Genomic DNA, 14,926 nt, shown 5'->3' with positions numbered 1-14,926 from the left:
GAGAACTAAGATAGTGCTGTATCATAAATGAAGAAGAGGCTGTATAATGGTAAATGCAGCATAAGGCAGAGAAGATGAAGCCTAAGAAAAAGTCAAGATGGCAGAAAGACGATAAAACTGAGTCCCAAAGAAGCTAAATGACTAAACAAAGGTAACACAGATATTTTTGGCAGAACCAGGTTTTGACCCTAGATCCTCCTGTATTTGTTTTTATATTATGTCATATACAGCAAGTACATAAAACTAAGGCAGTCTCATTCAAATAAACTATGACATTACAAATATAAGAATAATCTCAATTATTCTTATAAAATAAAATTTGCTAGTAATTTTTAATAATAACTGAATACTTAATGAACAGTGATAGACAAGCAGCAATTCTTCATTCTTCATTCTAGGTTACAGGATGTGCATCTGTCACTTACCTTGTCGACCAGTGAAACCAAACATTATTGGAGAACAGGTAATCACATGGTAGATTTGTTTTTTTTAGACTTAGCTGTCCGTAAAGAAAGTGCAATTTTGAGTTGCTTTACGACTAAAACGTGCGTATTCAGCAATGAGTTTAAGATTTTGTTTACAAGGGCTTTCAGATTACCATAGTAGGAAAAATATGAAATGTATGAAAGAAGTTGCTGTATTGAACTTTTCATTTTAAAGTTTTTAATTTCAGTCAGATCACCTGCTCTCTTGTGTTCAAAAGGAAAATTAACCCACTTACTAATTTTGGAATGGAGATTTTTAAATAGTAATTTTTTTCTTTCAAAATAAATTTTGATCATGGAATAAGAGCCTTTAATTTCTGTGGGTTAGTAAATATCTTAATATGTGTCGATTCATACTCATCCTCCCTATGTTCTTCCTCTTACTTTGTCAAAGGACAGAAGGAAGAAACTTTCTGAAATCTCACTAACTTTTTTTTTAAAGTACATGTGTTTACTTTTAGGATAGATTTGACCTTTGGGGAATACAAATTGTAAAATATTTTATAGTGACACTATCCTGAATGCATATTAGTTTAATGGGTCCTCATTATTAACTTTCCTTTCAAGTCACTAAAAAAAGTAAAGAACTGGCAGGGGGTGGGGAACAAACATTTCTTAAGTAGTTAGAATAATGCTTAGTCCATTAACCCTATCTATTTTGAATATGATAACCACAATGCCATAAGGAACCTTGCGCAATGTTCTTGACTATTCTCTCCTTGCTCTATAATCCCGAGTAAACAGGACGTAAGAGTAAAAAGGCATCAAAAGCAGGAAGAGCTGTTGGAGTGGTGGTTTTGTTCTTAGCTAAATGAGGAACTATAAAGTGAGAATTTTTACTTGGAAAAATAGACTTTTTATCCTGTCTCTAACATTTAGTAGTGTGCTAGAACTAGCTCAATTTTCCAGAAATCTTGAAAGCTCGTTGTTAAATGTGGCCATCATCAAAAATTAAATTATATAAACTTAAAAGTAAATAAATTATATTAAAAACAAAGTTAATGAATACTCACAACTCACTACTTCCCATTTATTTTACATTTTACTTTTACCTGTGCTCTTAACGTTATTTATGTATTCTGTATCTGCACGGTGGCAGTGTTCTCTGGTATGATATTGCACATCTCTTCCCAAATTCACGTTCAGTGATGTCCCATTGGTAGCTTCAGATGTCACGGTTGTAGCTTGACATCGGCCATGGTAGAGTACATAAACCACAGACGGCTGCAGACACTACAACAGGGCTTTATTTTCCTGGAGAGCCAGTTGCTATACATCTACCAGCACATTGCTGCTAGTGTCATACCGTTTGTTAAGTGCTGCTTATAGAAGATAGAGTACAGTTATTTGCTGATTAGAATGAATGGAAAAAACTAAGAAATTAAACTTGTGGCCTATTGTAAAGTAAGATTAAAAAGCATATGTAAATATAGGTAAGGAAGTAAAAATCCTTTCAAAGTCACATGGCAAAATGAATACTATCTTCTATACGTTAAACTCTAAATACACTAACATACATAAATTTACAACATTAAATAAACTTTTCTTTCATTGTCTTAGTAACTTATTTATATATTTAAATTAAATACTCTGTTTGATAGATGTCCAGTAAAATGGGAGCCCATTATCATTGTATTATTTGTTCAGCAACAATCACCAGAAGGACGGATATGCTAGGACATGTTAGGCGCCATGTGAATAAAGGAGAGACTAAATCCACCTATATTGCTGGTAAGTTGAGCAATCTCATTAACATGTTAATAATTAAATTCTTAAACAATGGTCTAATTATTCTTTTCAGATATCAAGCAGACAAAATACAGTGACTTAACCAAATCATTTAGTTAACTACTAATCTGTCAGGTTTTGTTTTGTTTCTGTGAGACTCCCAACAATATTCAACTGTTCTCAATTTAACAGATATATTTAATATCTGGGATAGATATTAAATATGGGTAGAAAAAAGTAACTGATGTTCAAGTAAATATAGGTATCTTAATGAAAGACTATAGAATTTTATTACGAATGACGGCTCCTGTACCAATAACTGTGTTATACTTATTATCGAAAAACACTGGAAAAAGGAGGTAGAGTGATATATAAAGACTCTTTATTATCCTGAGTGATATCGAGTTATTAGTAGCTTGTTAATACTGAGACAGTTCCTTCTCAAGAATTAAGAATTAAGCCCGGGCTTCCCTAGTGGCGCAGTGGTTGGGAGTCTGCTTGCAGATGTAGGGAACGCGGGTTCGTGCCCCGGTCCGGGAAGATCCCACATATCGCGGAGTGGCTGGGCCCGTGAGACATGGCCGCTGAGCCTGCGCGTCCGGAGCCTGTGCTCCGCAACAGGAGAGGCCACAACAGTGAGAGGCCCGCATACCGCAAAAAAAAAAAAAAAAAAGAATTAAGCCCTCCTGCCCTAAGGCATCCATTATATGTAATGAATTAACTTATCTCTTATACGTCTAGAATGGTACTCTGGACCTTCCCTTTAAGAATTGAAAAAAAAAAAGTCACTAAAATAATTATTTGAAGGGCTTAATTTGCTCACAGAACCTGGTTTGAGAAAGGCTGATCTTGTGAGATATGTGACTTGACACTGTTGAGTATAGAAAGATATATAACACAACACTAGGAAAGATTACTTTTATTTGGCATTGTAGAAAGGGAAATATGGTTCCCATTTAGTTAACATTCTGATAGTAATGTTATCAAGAAATCCAAACATAGAGAATCTCAATTATATTTCCCCCACACATATTACATATGTTTCCTTTCTTAAATATTTAAAATATATTCACACAAACATCACTGTTTCATTTGGGTTTATAGCTAAATGATTCTAATGTATATTAAATATAGAATAATTTTTTTACATTAGCTTATAGCTGTTTGAATATAATTTGTGATTTAAAATCATAATTATGAGAAAGTGTTCTGAAGTCAAGCACATTCAGGAAATATAGTGACTCTTAGTTATCCACGCTGGCTAATGGAATGTAACTACACAGAAAGGTTAATTTTCTAATGTTTAAACCACAATAAAATATATTTAGCAACCAACCTATATAAACACAATGTAGTGTTTGATGAGTAATAAAGGTATTTTAGGATTTTGTACTATCTTAGGTTGATTATTCTTAACTAGGTATACAGATACATTGATGTGCTAGACAGTTAAGATTTTAAGCTGACAAACTTTAATTCACCAAATACTTAACTGAGTACTACTCTTTTCCAGAGACAGTGCTAGGTAGGTCAGTTTGTGGGGACTTTTTTGGCATCTACTCAACTGATTTCATTAACATGAAATATTATAAAGGAAGGTTATTTTTTTAATGTATATTGTTTTTGATATTTAGAATTATTTTGTATTTCACTGGAAATCTTTTTTTTTTTTGTAATTTTAGCTTCTGCTGCCAAACCACCTAATGAAATTTTGAAAGAGGCAGACACAGATGTACAAGTTTGTCCCAACTATTCTGTACCTCAGAAAACAGATTCCTATTTTAATCCCAAAATGAAACTAAATCGGTAAGGTAAATTGAAAACAGGGTTATGGGATGTTTCAAATAATTACAGATGTACCTTTTCCTAATCTTTTTGTTTTAATATATTGAAACAAAACTAGGTATAGATTGAAAATCATTTATTTTAGCATTTTCTCAGAATGATTGTTTTCTCTCTTTTATTTTTCTGCCAAACCAATTTCTTTCTCAGAGAGTAAAACAGGTCTAACTTTATATAATTAAATGAACATGTTGGGCAAGTTTGTGGGCAAGTTTTATTTATAAAATCATTATTCATCGTGAATGCTTGTTAATAAAACCCAATTCGATTTGTAGTTTAATTTCACAGATTTTTAGTTCTTGTACTGTTAAGTAAGGAATATAATATTAGGTCTCTTTCCAAAATAGTTTGCATAGTAAATAGGAGCCCCATTTCTCACTATTCTTAAAATAAAATCTACAATGATGAAACCATGGTGCCGTAAAATTATTTGATTGTTATATTTTCTTCTAGGCAGCTAATATTCTGTACACTGGCTGCTTTGGCTAAGGAACGAAAACCTTTGGAATGTCTAGATGCCTTTGGAGCTACTGGTAAGTAATGAAGCCTTTTTGGAACCCCACTTTATCAAATCTGTACAGTATCTTTTCTTTCCCTTTTTTTTTCTTGTTGTTTAGCCACTTTGAAAACTAAGGGTTTGTTTATATCATGTGAACCTGAAGAGATTTTTTTCCCAGTTTTATTGAGAAATAATTGGCATACATCACTGTACAGGTGTACACGTTTGAGGTGTACAGCATGATGATTTGCTTTACATATATTGTGAAATGATTACCACAGTAGGTTCAGCTAACATCCATCATCTCATGTAGATACAATACCATAAGAAGAAAAGAAAGAAGAAAAGATATTTCTCCTTGTGATGAGAACTCTTAGCATTTACCCTCTTGATGTTCCTATATAACAGTGTTACGTATACATAGTCATGTTGTACATTTCATCCCTAGTACTTATTTATCTTATAATTGGAAATTTGTACCTTTTGCCCACCTTCTGGTACAGTATCTTTTCTTAGGAAATTTATATGGATATCATATGTAGCAAAATATTTTGATATAAAAAAAAGATCCAAGGTAAATTTTTTTATTATGGAAAATTTTCAAATATATACAAAAGTAGAGCATATAATAAATGAATCCCTTTATATCCATCACTCACTTCAGAAATTACCAATTCATACTCAGTCTTATATATGTATTCCCATGCACTTTCCCTCATACCTCATTCCTCCATTCTATATCCCCATTATTTTGAAACAAATCACAGATCATTTCATCTGTAAATATTTCAATGGGATATGTAAAAGACAAGGACTTTTTACAATTAAAACCCATATACCATATCACACCTAAAAAATTAAGAATAATTCTTTAATGTCATCAAATGTTTAGATATACCTATTTCATAATTTTTTTTAAATTCAAATCTGAATCCAAACAAAGACTATATATTTCAGTTGTTTAGTATGTCTCTTAAGTCTCTTCTTAATCTATATTACCTTCCATCATTTTGTGTGTATGTGTGATAATTATTTGTTGATATAACAGGTCATTTGCCCTGTAGAGTTTCCCACAGTCTAGATTTTTGCTGATTGCATCACCATGGTTCATATAAGATGAACCATCACATGGTTCCTCTGTCTCTCGTATTTCTGTAAATTGGTAGTTGGATCTTCAGGTTTGCAGATTCAGATAGGATTTTTTTTTTTTTTGCAAGAATACACATCTACTGCAATCAGCTATCAGTTGGTATTTGGTTGTCTCTTTTTTGTGATGCAGTAAATATTGCTTAGTCATTAGGCAGTGGGGTAAGGTGAAATTTTAAAGATTGAGAACATTTTTCCCAAAAGGACTTAACAGTAGAGAAAAGATAATGGAAAAAGTAGAAAATTTCTAAGAAGCCACTTGTACCTAATCCACATCTTACTTCTTAAAGGTTATAGGAGTGTATTCTTGGGAAGTTTGTACCAATGGGATGAAAGCATGACTTAGCTCTCATGTTCCTCTCCTCAGGGAGAACTAGTGGTGAAAAACATGGACTGTGGAATCAAACTGGCTGCATTCAAATCCCAGCTTTATAACGTGTTAGCTGTCTAACCACAGGAAATTTATGCTTCAGTTTCCTCATCTATCTAAAGGAGGGTACCCACCATAAAATAATGTGAAGATTAGGTAAATTAATACATGTAAAGAAATTGGAACAGTGTCTGGTATATAGCAAATGCTATAAAAGTACTCAGTATCATCATTATTGTATTATTACCACTTCTACTACCATCATCATCATCATTAGTAATGTCTCTGTAAATATGGTAAAAGTGATGAAGTAGTGATTTTAAGCTGATCACATCCTCTGAGCCAGTTGGATTTTTTTTTTAATATTTGTTTATTTGGCTGGGTTGGGTCTTTGTTGCAGCATGCAGCATATTCATTGCGGCATGTGGGATATTTTGTTGCAGCACTCGTGGTGCGCAGGCTCTTCGTAGTGGCACGCAGGCTTCTCTATAGTTGTGACATGCGGGTTTTCTCTTCTCTAGTTGTGGCGTGGGCTCCAGAGCACATAGGCTCTGTAGTTTGCAGAACGCAGGCTCTTTAGTAGAGGTGGGTGAGCTCAGTAGTTGTGGCGCGCAGGGTTAGTTGCCCCGTGACATGTAGGATCTTAGTTCCCCGACCAGGGATCGAACTCACGTCCCCTGCATTGGAAGGCAGATTCTTTACCACTGGACCACCAGGGAAGTCCCACCAGTCGTATTTTAAATTTGAATCAATTTTTACTCCTTTTTCTGCCACTGTCCCCACATACACTCAACCACCGATCTGTTCTAATTATTCTTTTTTATTATGACTCATACTCCTTTTCCATTCCATATCCACCAATGTAATGATTTTTGGCAATGATATCTCTCCCACCCAGTCTGTCTTGTATGTTATTGCAAACAGCCCTTCCTCTGAAACACTGAATTGATAATGTTACTTCTCAGTCAAAAAAATCATGCATCTTTATTGTCTAAATAGAGTTCAGCTTCTCAGATTGCAATTTAATATCCTCTATAATCTGACCCAATCTACTTTTCCAGATTTATTTCCCAGCATTTTCCCTGACACAACTTCTCTCTCTCTCTCTTTTTACATTCAATAAAATTTATTAAATGTCTATCCTAGACTGGGTACTGTATACGTTTCTTGATAGTGGAGTCATTTTTTTTCTTTTTTTTCCTCCAGTTTTATTGAGATATAATCAACATATAACATTGTATAAGTTTTAGATATACAACATAATGATATGTATATATTGTAAAATGATCACCAAAAAAAATTAACATCCATCACCTCACATAGTTACAGATTTTTCTTTCCGTTTTTATGAGAACTTCTGTGTTCTTCTTTCTTAGTCACTTTCCAATAAACAGTACAGTCTCATTAACTATAATCACCCTGCTATACATTATATCCCCAGAACATATTTATCTTATAACTGCAAGTCTGTACCCGTCCATATCCACCCAGTTCTCCCACCCTTCCAGTCTCCACCTCTGGCAGCCACAAATCCGATCTCCATTTCTGTGAGTTTGGTTTTTTTAGATTCCACATGTAAGTTAGATCATACAGTATTTGTCTTTCTCTGATTTATTTCACTTAGCATACTGCCTTCAGGGTCCATCCATGTTGTCTGAAATGGCAGGATTGCCTTCTGTTTTATGGCTGAATGGTATTCCACTGGGTATATATATATATATATATATATATATATATACACACACACACACATACATATATATATATATATGTATGTATATATATATATACCACATATTCTTTATTCATTCATCCATCTGTGGACACTTAGATTGTGTCCATATCTTGGCTACTGTAAATAATGATGCAATGAACTACTCTTTTTTTTTACCTGAAATCCCTAAAACTATCATTTAAGTAAGATCTTCTCAGCCTTTTCTTTTTAATGTGCCTTGGTAAACTAAAATCAAGCTCATAGCAGTCATTTTGCATGTTTCCCCATCTCTGAAACGTGGATAGGGACTTCCCTGGTGGTGCAGTAGTTAAGACTCCGCGCTCTCAATGCAGGGGGCCCAGGTTTGATCCCTCATCCAGGAACTAGATCCCACATGCATGATGCAACTAAGAGTTCACATGCCACAACTAAGGAGCCAGTGAGCCGCAACTAAGGAGCCTGCCTGCTGCAACTAAGGAGCCTACGTGCCACAACTAAGAAGCTGGTGAGCCACAAATAAGGAGCCCACCTGCCACAACTAAGACCCAACGCAGCCAAATAAATAAATATAAAATGTGAATATTGGAACTTACTTCACAAGCTTGTTATAAGAGTAGGAAAATGTATGTAAAGACCATGGCACATAGTAAATGCTAACTTTTTACATTTATGAAGCACATGTAGGGAGAAGATGGTTAATACTTCCCGTAAATAGGGCCTTTTCTACTCCATATTGGCTAGGCTTGTGTCACCATCTCCCACTGTGTAGTGAATGTCCCTTATGACTCAAGTCCAATAGGAATAGAAAGCCTGTGAGAAGGGCCCTCTTGGTCTCAATTCCTCTTGGTCATTTGCTTACACATACAAAGTTGTTCTTTTTCATTCACAATGATGCTGTTGTGCAGTATTTGAAAAGCACTGATCCAGGAAAGTTGTTTTCATATTTTGGTGCATTAGGGTAAACTTCAGCAGGAGGAGTTCCAACTACCCATCTTCCCTTCACGTACAGTAACTGCACTCTTACTCATATTGTATATTGGGTTTCTCTGTAAGATTTTGTTTCAAAAAAGTATTCCATTGTAAAAAGAAAGAAAAAAAAATCCTACCAAAGCCCAAATAAAGAACATACATGGATATTTTATTTGAACATGGATTATAGAAAAGTTTTTTTACAAACTATTAATGGAAATCTGTTGGACACATTTTCTTGTGGTAAATTTTCTTCAGAGGCATTTTAGTGAGAAAGTAGAATAAGAATTACTTATGAAAGTATTAAGATTTTGAAAATTGTTTTTGTTGTTTATAAAATTATATTCTTTATTATTATACTACTTTTATTCTTTATTACAATTTAAAAACTCATTTTTCCTCCAATTTCTCCCAAGGGATAATGGGATTACAATGGGCAAAACACCTTGGGAATGCAGTCAAGGTTACAATTAATGATTTGAATGAAAACTCTGTGACGTTGATTCAGGAGAACTGCCATTTAAACAAACTGAAAGTGGTAGTGGACTGTAAGGAAAAGGAAGAGAGTGATGATATTCCTGAAGAAGGAGAGGAAAACTTTGGTAATATTAAGGTGACCAAAATGGATGCCAATGTACTGATGCATTTGAGATCTTTTGATTTCATGTAAGTGAAAAAAATTGTGTCACTTTCTAAACTGACTTGGATTTGGCGGGAGACGGGGTAGGAAGGGGGCCGTTAAAAATTAACATAGTTTGTCACTGTTTGTTTATTTAAATTAATAAAGTTTTTTGGCATTGGCCTAAGGAAAGCAGTAAGAACATTTTCTAGCATTTGAAATAAAATGCCTGGGCATGACAATTTCCTCTCAGCCTGATTTATTTTTACATGTGTAACCTATCATATGATCATTTTATTGCTTACTTTAAAAACATAATTATATATTTAAAATAGATTTATGAAGTCCTTTTGAATCCATGGAATTTTGTCATTAGAAATAATGACAATGGTATTATTTTGGATACTAGTATGATTTTAAATATGTCTGTATTCTTTGTGATTTTAGACACCTAGACCCTTTTGGAACATCTGTGAACTATCTTGATTCTGCATTCAGAAATATAAGAAACCTTGGCATAGTGTCAGTGACTTCTACAGATATCAGTTCTTTATATGCCAAGGCACAACATGTTGCCCGGCGTCACTACGGCTGTAACATTGTCCGAACTGAATATTACAAGGAGCTAGCAGCCAGAATTGTTGTAGCTGCAGTGGCAAGGTACCAAATGGCCAACAGTGTACCTTGTCTGGGTATATGATAAAACGAAATAATATTACAAGAAGTGTTTATTTCATTCTTCAAAATATGCACGAAATACAAATTCCGTATTCCATATATGTAATCTTGATTTGTTTGGTAATCTTAAGTTAGAATTTGATTTGAAAGCTTGTGCCTAAAATAGTTTACTCTTCAATTTAAAATGTTATTAAAATAATTAAATTACTAAGAAAGGAAATATTGAAAGTTAATTTCAAATCAGTTTATTTCAACAATGTAGGGGACAGCACCATGAAAAGGGAAAGCAAAGCCTGTTTTTAGATTTAGAAACAATCATTTTTTGTCCATTTCATCTTTTATTTATGTAGTTTAAAAAAATGATGGCTTATAAACTTGATTCAAATCAATACATACAAAGTTTAAGTTAGTTTAGAACTGTAGAGGGAAAACTAAGTACATAAATGGTGTATCAAGTAGAATTTAATCCAAAAGTATATAAAAGTAATAATGGCAAGGACTTTGCTTATTCATTTTTCACTGACTGTTCAGTTCCTGCATGTAGTTAGTACTCAATAAACATATACTGTTTAGAGGAAGCTTTTATAGAAAAAAGTAGATAGAAAGAAAGATGGTTGTGATGACAAGAAACAAAGTGACACTGAAAACCAGAGAATATTGAGAAGATTTCATAAGGGAAAATGTGTAGTTACTAAAATCCTGCCAAGCATCCTATATATCCTGTGTTTCAATTTGTGTAGAAGTTATAGTAATGATCTTTTAAAATCACTGCTACTAAGAATTGAATTTTCCTTATTTTCCCATAACCCATCCATAGTTTAGTGTCCAAGTTAGTACTGTCAGTATAATGCCAAACAAAGGAAAATGATAAGCTCCCAAAATAACTTTAATAAATTTTTCCAGAGCTGCAGCCCGATGTAACAAAGGCATAGAAGTACTGTTTGCAGTGGCTCTGGAACATTTTGTATTGGTTGTTGTGAGAGTTTTGAGGGGGCCTACTTCTGCAGATGAAACAGCCAAGAAGATTCAGTACCTAATCCATTGTCAGTGGTGTGAAGAGAGGATTTTTCAGAAGGATGGTAATATGGTAGAAGGTAAATTCAAGTTTCTTTTGACTGTATATTCGGTTTAATTTATCTATAAGCCTCCAATGAATAAGCCTTTATCACATCCCTAATTATACATATTGTTGTCCTTTGATTTTAAAGATTACAGTGCTAACTTTATTTCCTATACTGGATTTCCTTTCATCAACAGACAAGACATTCGTGTGAGTTCATTAAAATCATTTACTCATGATAATTAATGCTCTTTAGCCCTGCCCTCTGTTGAAACATCTAGAAATAACTTAGTTTCCAGTGTCACTAATTTTAGGAACATTAAGTCAGATTACCTCTTTATCTAGGATGTTTCAAATCATTAATTCTATAAAAATAATTTTCATGTTTCTGACTGAATATAAAAGCCATCAGTTATAAAATTCATTCAGTAAACATTTATTGAGCCTCTACTATATGCCAGGCCTGGGGAATCAAGGAAAAAGATGTGGCTTGTGCCCTCATCAAGCTGTTTCTATTTTGCTTTTCTGGGACATAGAGTTGCCCATTGTTTTCTGTTAGGTTCTTGGCATTTTTTAAATATGGATTTTTAAGAACTCCTTTATATACTAGAGTTTAACCCTTGTGATATGATACGATAGTTGCAGATATTTTTTCTCATTTTGTCACTTGTGTTTGCATCTTTTTTTTTTTTACGTTTTCATGCAGAAATTTTTCATTGTTGCTGTTGTTAAGTTAATCAAACTTTTAATGTACTCTGGATTTTGTCTGTAGTTGGAAAGAGCTTTCCTATCCTATATTATTCAAGGAAGGTTATGTTTCATTGAATAGTTCACGTCTTCAGTGATTTGAGACTACCATATTTATCTTATACTAAAATCCCACATGTATTTGAGTTTGTTTCTGGATTTTCTATTCTTTTCCAGTGGTTGGATGTTCATACACCTCTATCCCACTGTTTTGATTACAGAAGACTTTTAGAGTTGTTTAATATCTGTTAAGACAATCCCTTCTCATAGCTCTATTTTCAGTGTTCTGACATTGGATCCTTTGTTTTGGCTTAACAAAAAATAAATAAATAAACCAGTTGGTGGTTTATCTTGATCACATTAAGGAGGATAGAGATATTGTTACAGTTCTGAAGCTTCCTAAGAACCCAGTATGCTTTTCTTTTGTCCAAGAGTTAATACTTTTGCTACAGTGTTAATTGATAGTAGGAATGGAGGGCATCCTGTCATGTTCCTTGTTTTAGTTCCCTCTGGTGCTTTCCGATTCATACTTGAATCTGAGATACCTATCATTTATCATGTTGAGAAAGTAACCTTCATTTACAATTTTACTATGTTTTATCACGATGTTGAATTTTGTCACATGTTTTTTCAGCATCTGTGGAGGTGATTATATGGTATTTCTCCTTAGGTCTATTAATTTGATTGATTGTAATAAAATTTTCCAATATCAAATCATTCTGACTTTCTAGAATAAACTACTCTGTCAGGAAGTATTCTTTTATTATGGATTCTGTTTACTAACTTTTTAAAGGAGTTCTGTTTCAATATCATAAATAAGATGGTATATAGTTTTCCTTTTTAGAATAATTTTGGTTGGGCTTTAGAATTAGTTTAAATTCCCTTCAAAAAGAATTTGGAACTTTTACATTTTTTTCAATGCTTGGGAACAGTTTAGCTAGCATCAGAATTATTTGTTCACTAAAGGGTTAATAGTATTCACTCAGCTTTTCTAATTTATTTGCATAGAGTTGAGCCAAGTGTTGTCTAATGATTCTCATTTCTTTGGTTTCTATGGTTATATTCTCCTTATTTTTTTAAAGTTTTAGTATTTGTCCTTTCTGCCCTTTTCTCTTAACTATATGAGATACTGACTTATCTAGTCTGTTGTTTATTTTCTTAACGTTTACTTTTGTAGTAGCAAATATGTGTATGTTTCTGTAATTTGGATTTATCGGTTTTAAGTAATATACTTTGGCTTTTTGCTAACATAAATGAGGTAATAGCCTGCCATTTTCCATTTTCCCTTCCTAATTTTTGTCCATTATACCATTTTTATGTCATATGTAACATTTATATTCTATTTTGCCAGTATAATCCACACATTAAATATATTCAGTGCTCATCATCAGTGTTCTTGCCATAATTTCTTGAATTATGTGTTGGTTGGCTAAATTTAACTTTCTGAGTTTAGTCAAGAGGGTTCATGGGGAAAATACTCTTTGATTTCTTGCATGTTTAAAGCTCCCTGTTTATAGCTTTATACTTAAAAAGTTTAGAGTTTGAGTGCCTTGTCAAAATTCTTTTATTGTCTTCTATTACTGAATATTATTGTAACTTTTCCTTCTTTTATATGACATAATTATTTTGCCTGGCTTCCCAAAGGAATATTTACTTTTGAAATACTATGTTCTAACCTTAATTTTAGGATTTTTCCTAATCATGGCATCCCCTTTCATCATGTAGCTTCAAATATCCTTTCAAGAAAGCTTTCTTAAATATTTTTTAATTCTAAAATTTGTCTTACGTTGTACTATTATGCGTGTGCTCTCTTCAACCTGTCTTCTTTAACTATCATTTTATCTAAAAATATTCATATATATTTATAATTGTTGTATCATCTTTGGCTCTTTTGTCATTATGAAATGTCTGTCTTTATCCCTGATATTTATCTGAAAGCCTATAGTCTGATATTAATACAAATACCACTCTCATAGTTACTATTTGCATAATATATTTTTTATCCTTTTAGTTTTAATCTGTGTCTTATTAGATCTTGCTTTTTTTATCCAATCTGATTGTTTCTGCCTTTTGATGAGTGTTTAGACCATTCATATTGAATGTAGTTATTAAAATGTCTGGCTTTTCAGCACTTTTACTATTTGTTTTATATGTATCTCATGTCTTCTGTGTTCCTCCTTTGCTGCCTTCATAGTGTTAAATATTTTTTTACTGTGTCATTTAAGTTAATTCCTCTGTTGGTTTCTTAGCTATGTTTTTTCCAGTTATCTTCTTAATGGTTTCTCCAGGGATTATAATATATACCTTTAACTTATCTTGATCTACCTCAGGTTAATACTGACTTAAGACTGGCAAAATGTGGCAGCTTTGCTCTAATATAATTCTATTTTTCTCTCACCTCCTGTGCTATTTTTGTCATATGTTAATTACATCTACAGACCCAATCCAATAATATAGTATTATTTTTTAAATCCTATGAGTTTAAAAGAAAATTAAGAAAAGAGACACACACACATATCTTTCATTGTTACCCACATAATTACCTTTCCAGTACTTTTTATTCCTTCCTTTGGATTCAAATTACTCTGTAAAATTTCCTTTCAACCTGAAGAACCCCCTTTAGTATTTCTTATAGGGTGAGTCTGCTACAACAAATTCTCCTAGTTTTTGTTTACCTGAGAATGTCTTTATTTCACCTTCTTTTTTGAAGGATAGTTTTGCTGGATGTAGAATTATTGGTTGATAGTTCTTTTTTTTCCTCTGAGCACTTCAACTATGTCATTCCAGTGCCTTCTGGCCTCTATTATTTCTGATTAAAAGTCAGCCATTAATTGGGGTTTTTTTGTTTTTAATTAATTTATTTATTTATCTATGGCTGCACTGGGTCTTCGTTGCTGTGCGTGGGCTTTCTCTAGTTGCAGCGAGCGGGGTTTACTCTTCGTTGTAGTGCGCGGGCTTCTCATTGCCGTGGCTTCTCTTGTTGCGGAGCACGGGCTCTAGACACGTGGGCTTCACTAGTTGTGGTACGTGGGCTTCAGTAGTTGTGACTCGTGGGCTCTAGAGCGCAGG

General features: G+C 33.3%; 1 protein-coding gene across 4 annotated transcripts in view; it reads left to right on the top strand.

The window, feature by feature from the left end:
- Nucleotides 1-14,926, top strand: part of TRMT1L (tRNA methyltransferase 1L) — a 36,220-nt gene that overhangs the window by 8,910 nt on the left and 12,384 nt on the right. For all 4 annotated transcript variants that reach the window (XM_082655838.1, XM_082655837.1, XM_082655840.1 and 1 more), the window contains 7 exons: nucleotides 399-463; nucleotides 2,087-2,216; nucleotides 3,896-4,019; nucleotides 4,509-4,588; nucleotides 9,170-9,419; nucleotides 9,820-10,032; nucleotides 10,954-11,144. In XM_082655838.1, coding sequence (XP_082511964.1) covers nucleotides 399-463; nucleotides 2,087-2,216; nucleotides 3,896-4,019; nucleotides 4,509-4,588; nucleotides 9,170-9,419; nucleotides 9,820-10,032; nucleotides 10,954-11,144 — 1,053 coding nt within the window. The remainder of the gene's footprint in view (nucleotides 1-398; nucleotides 464-2,086; nucleotides 2,217-3,895; nucleotides 4,020-4,508; nucleotides 4,589-9,169; nucleotides 9,420-9,819; nucleotides 10,033-10,953; nucleotides 11,145-14,926) is intronic.

Source organism: Grampus griseus, assembly GCF_964374135.1.
Source record: "Grampus griseus genome assembly, chromosome: 1".
Taxonomy (NCBI): Eukaryota; Metazoa; Chordata; class Mammalia; order Artiodactyla; family Delphinidae; genus Grampus; species Grampus griseus.
The sequence above is the reverse complement of the archived record's forward strand: the minus strand, read 5'-3'. Positions and strand labels throughout refer to the sequence as shown.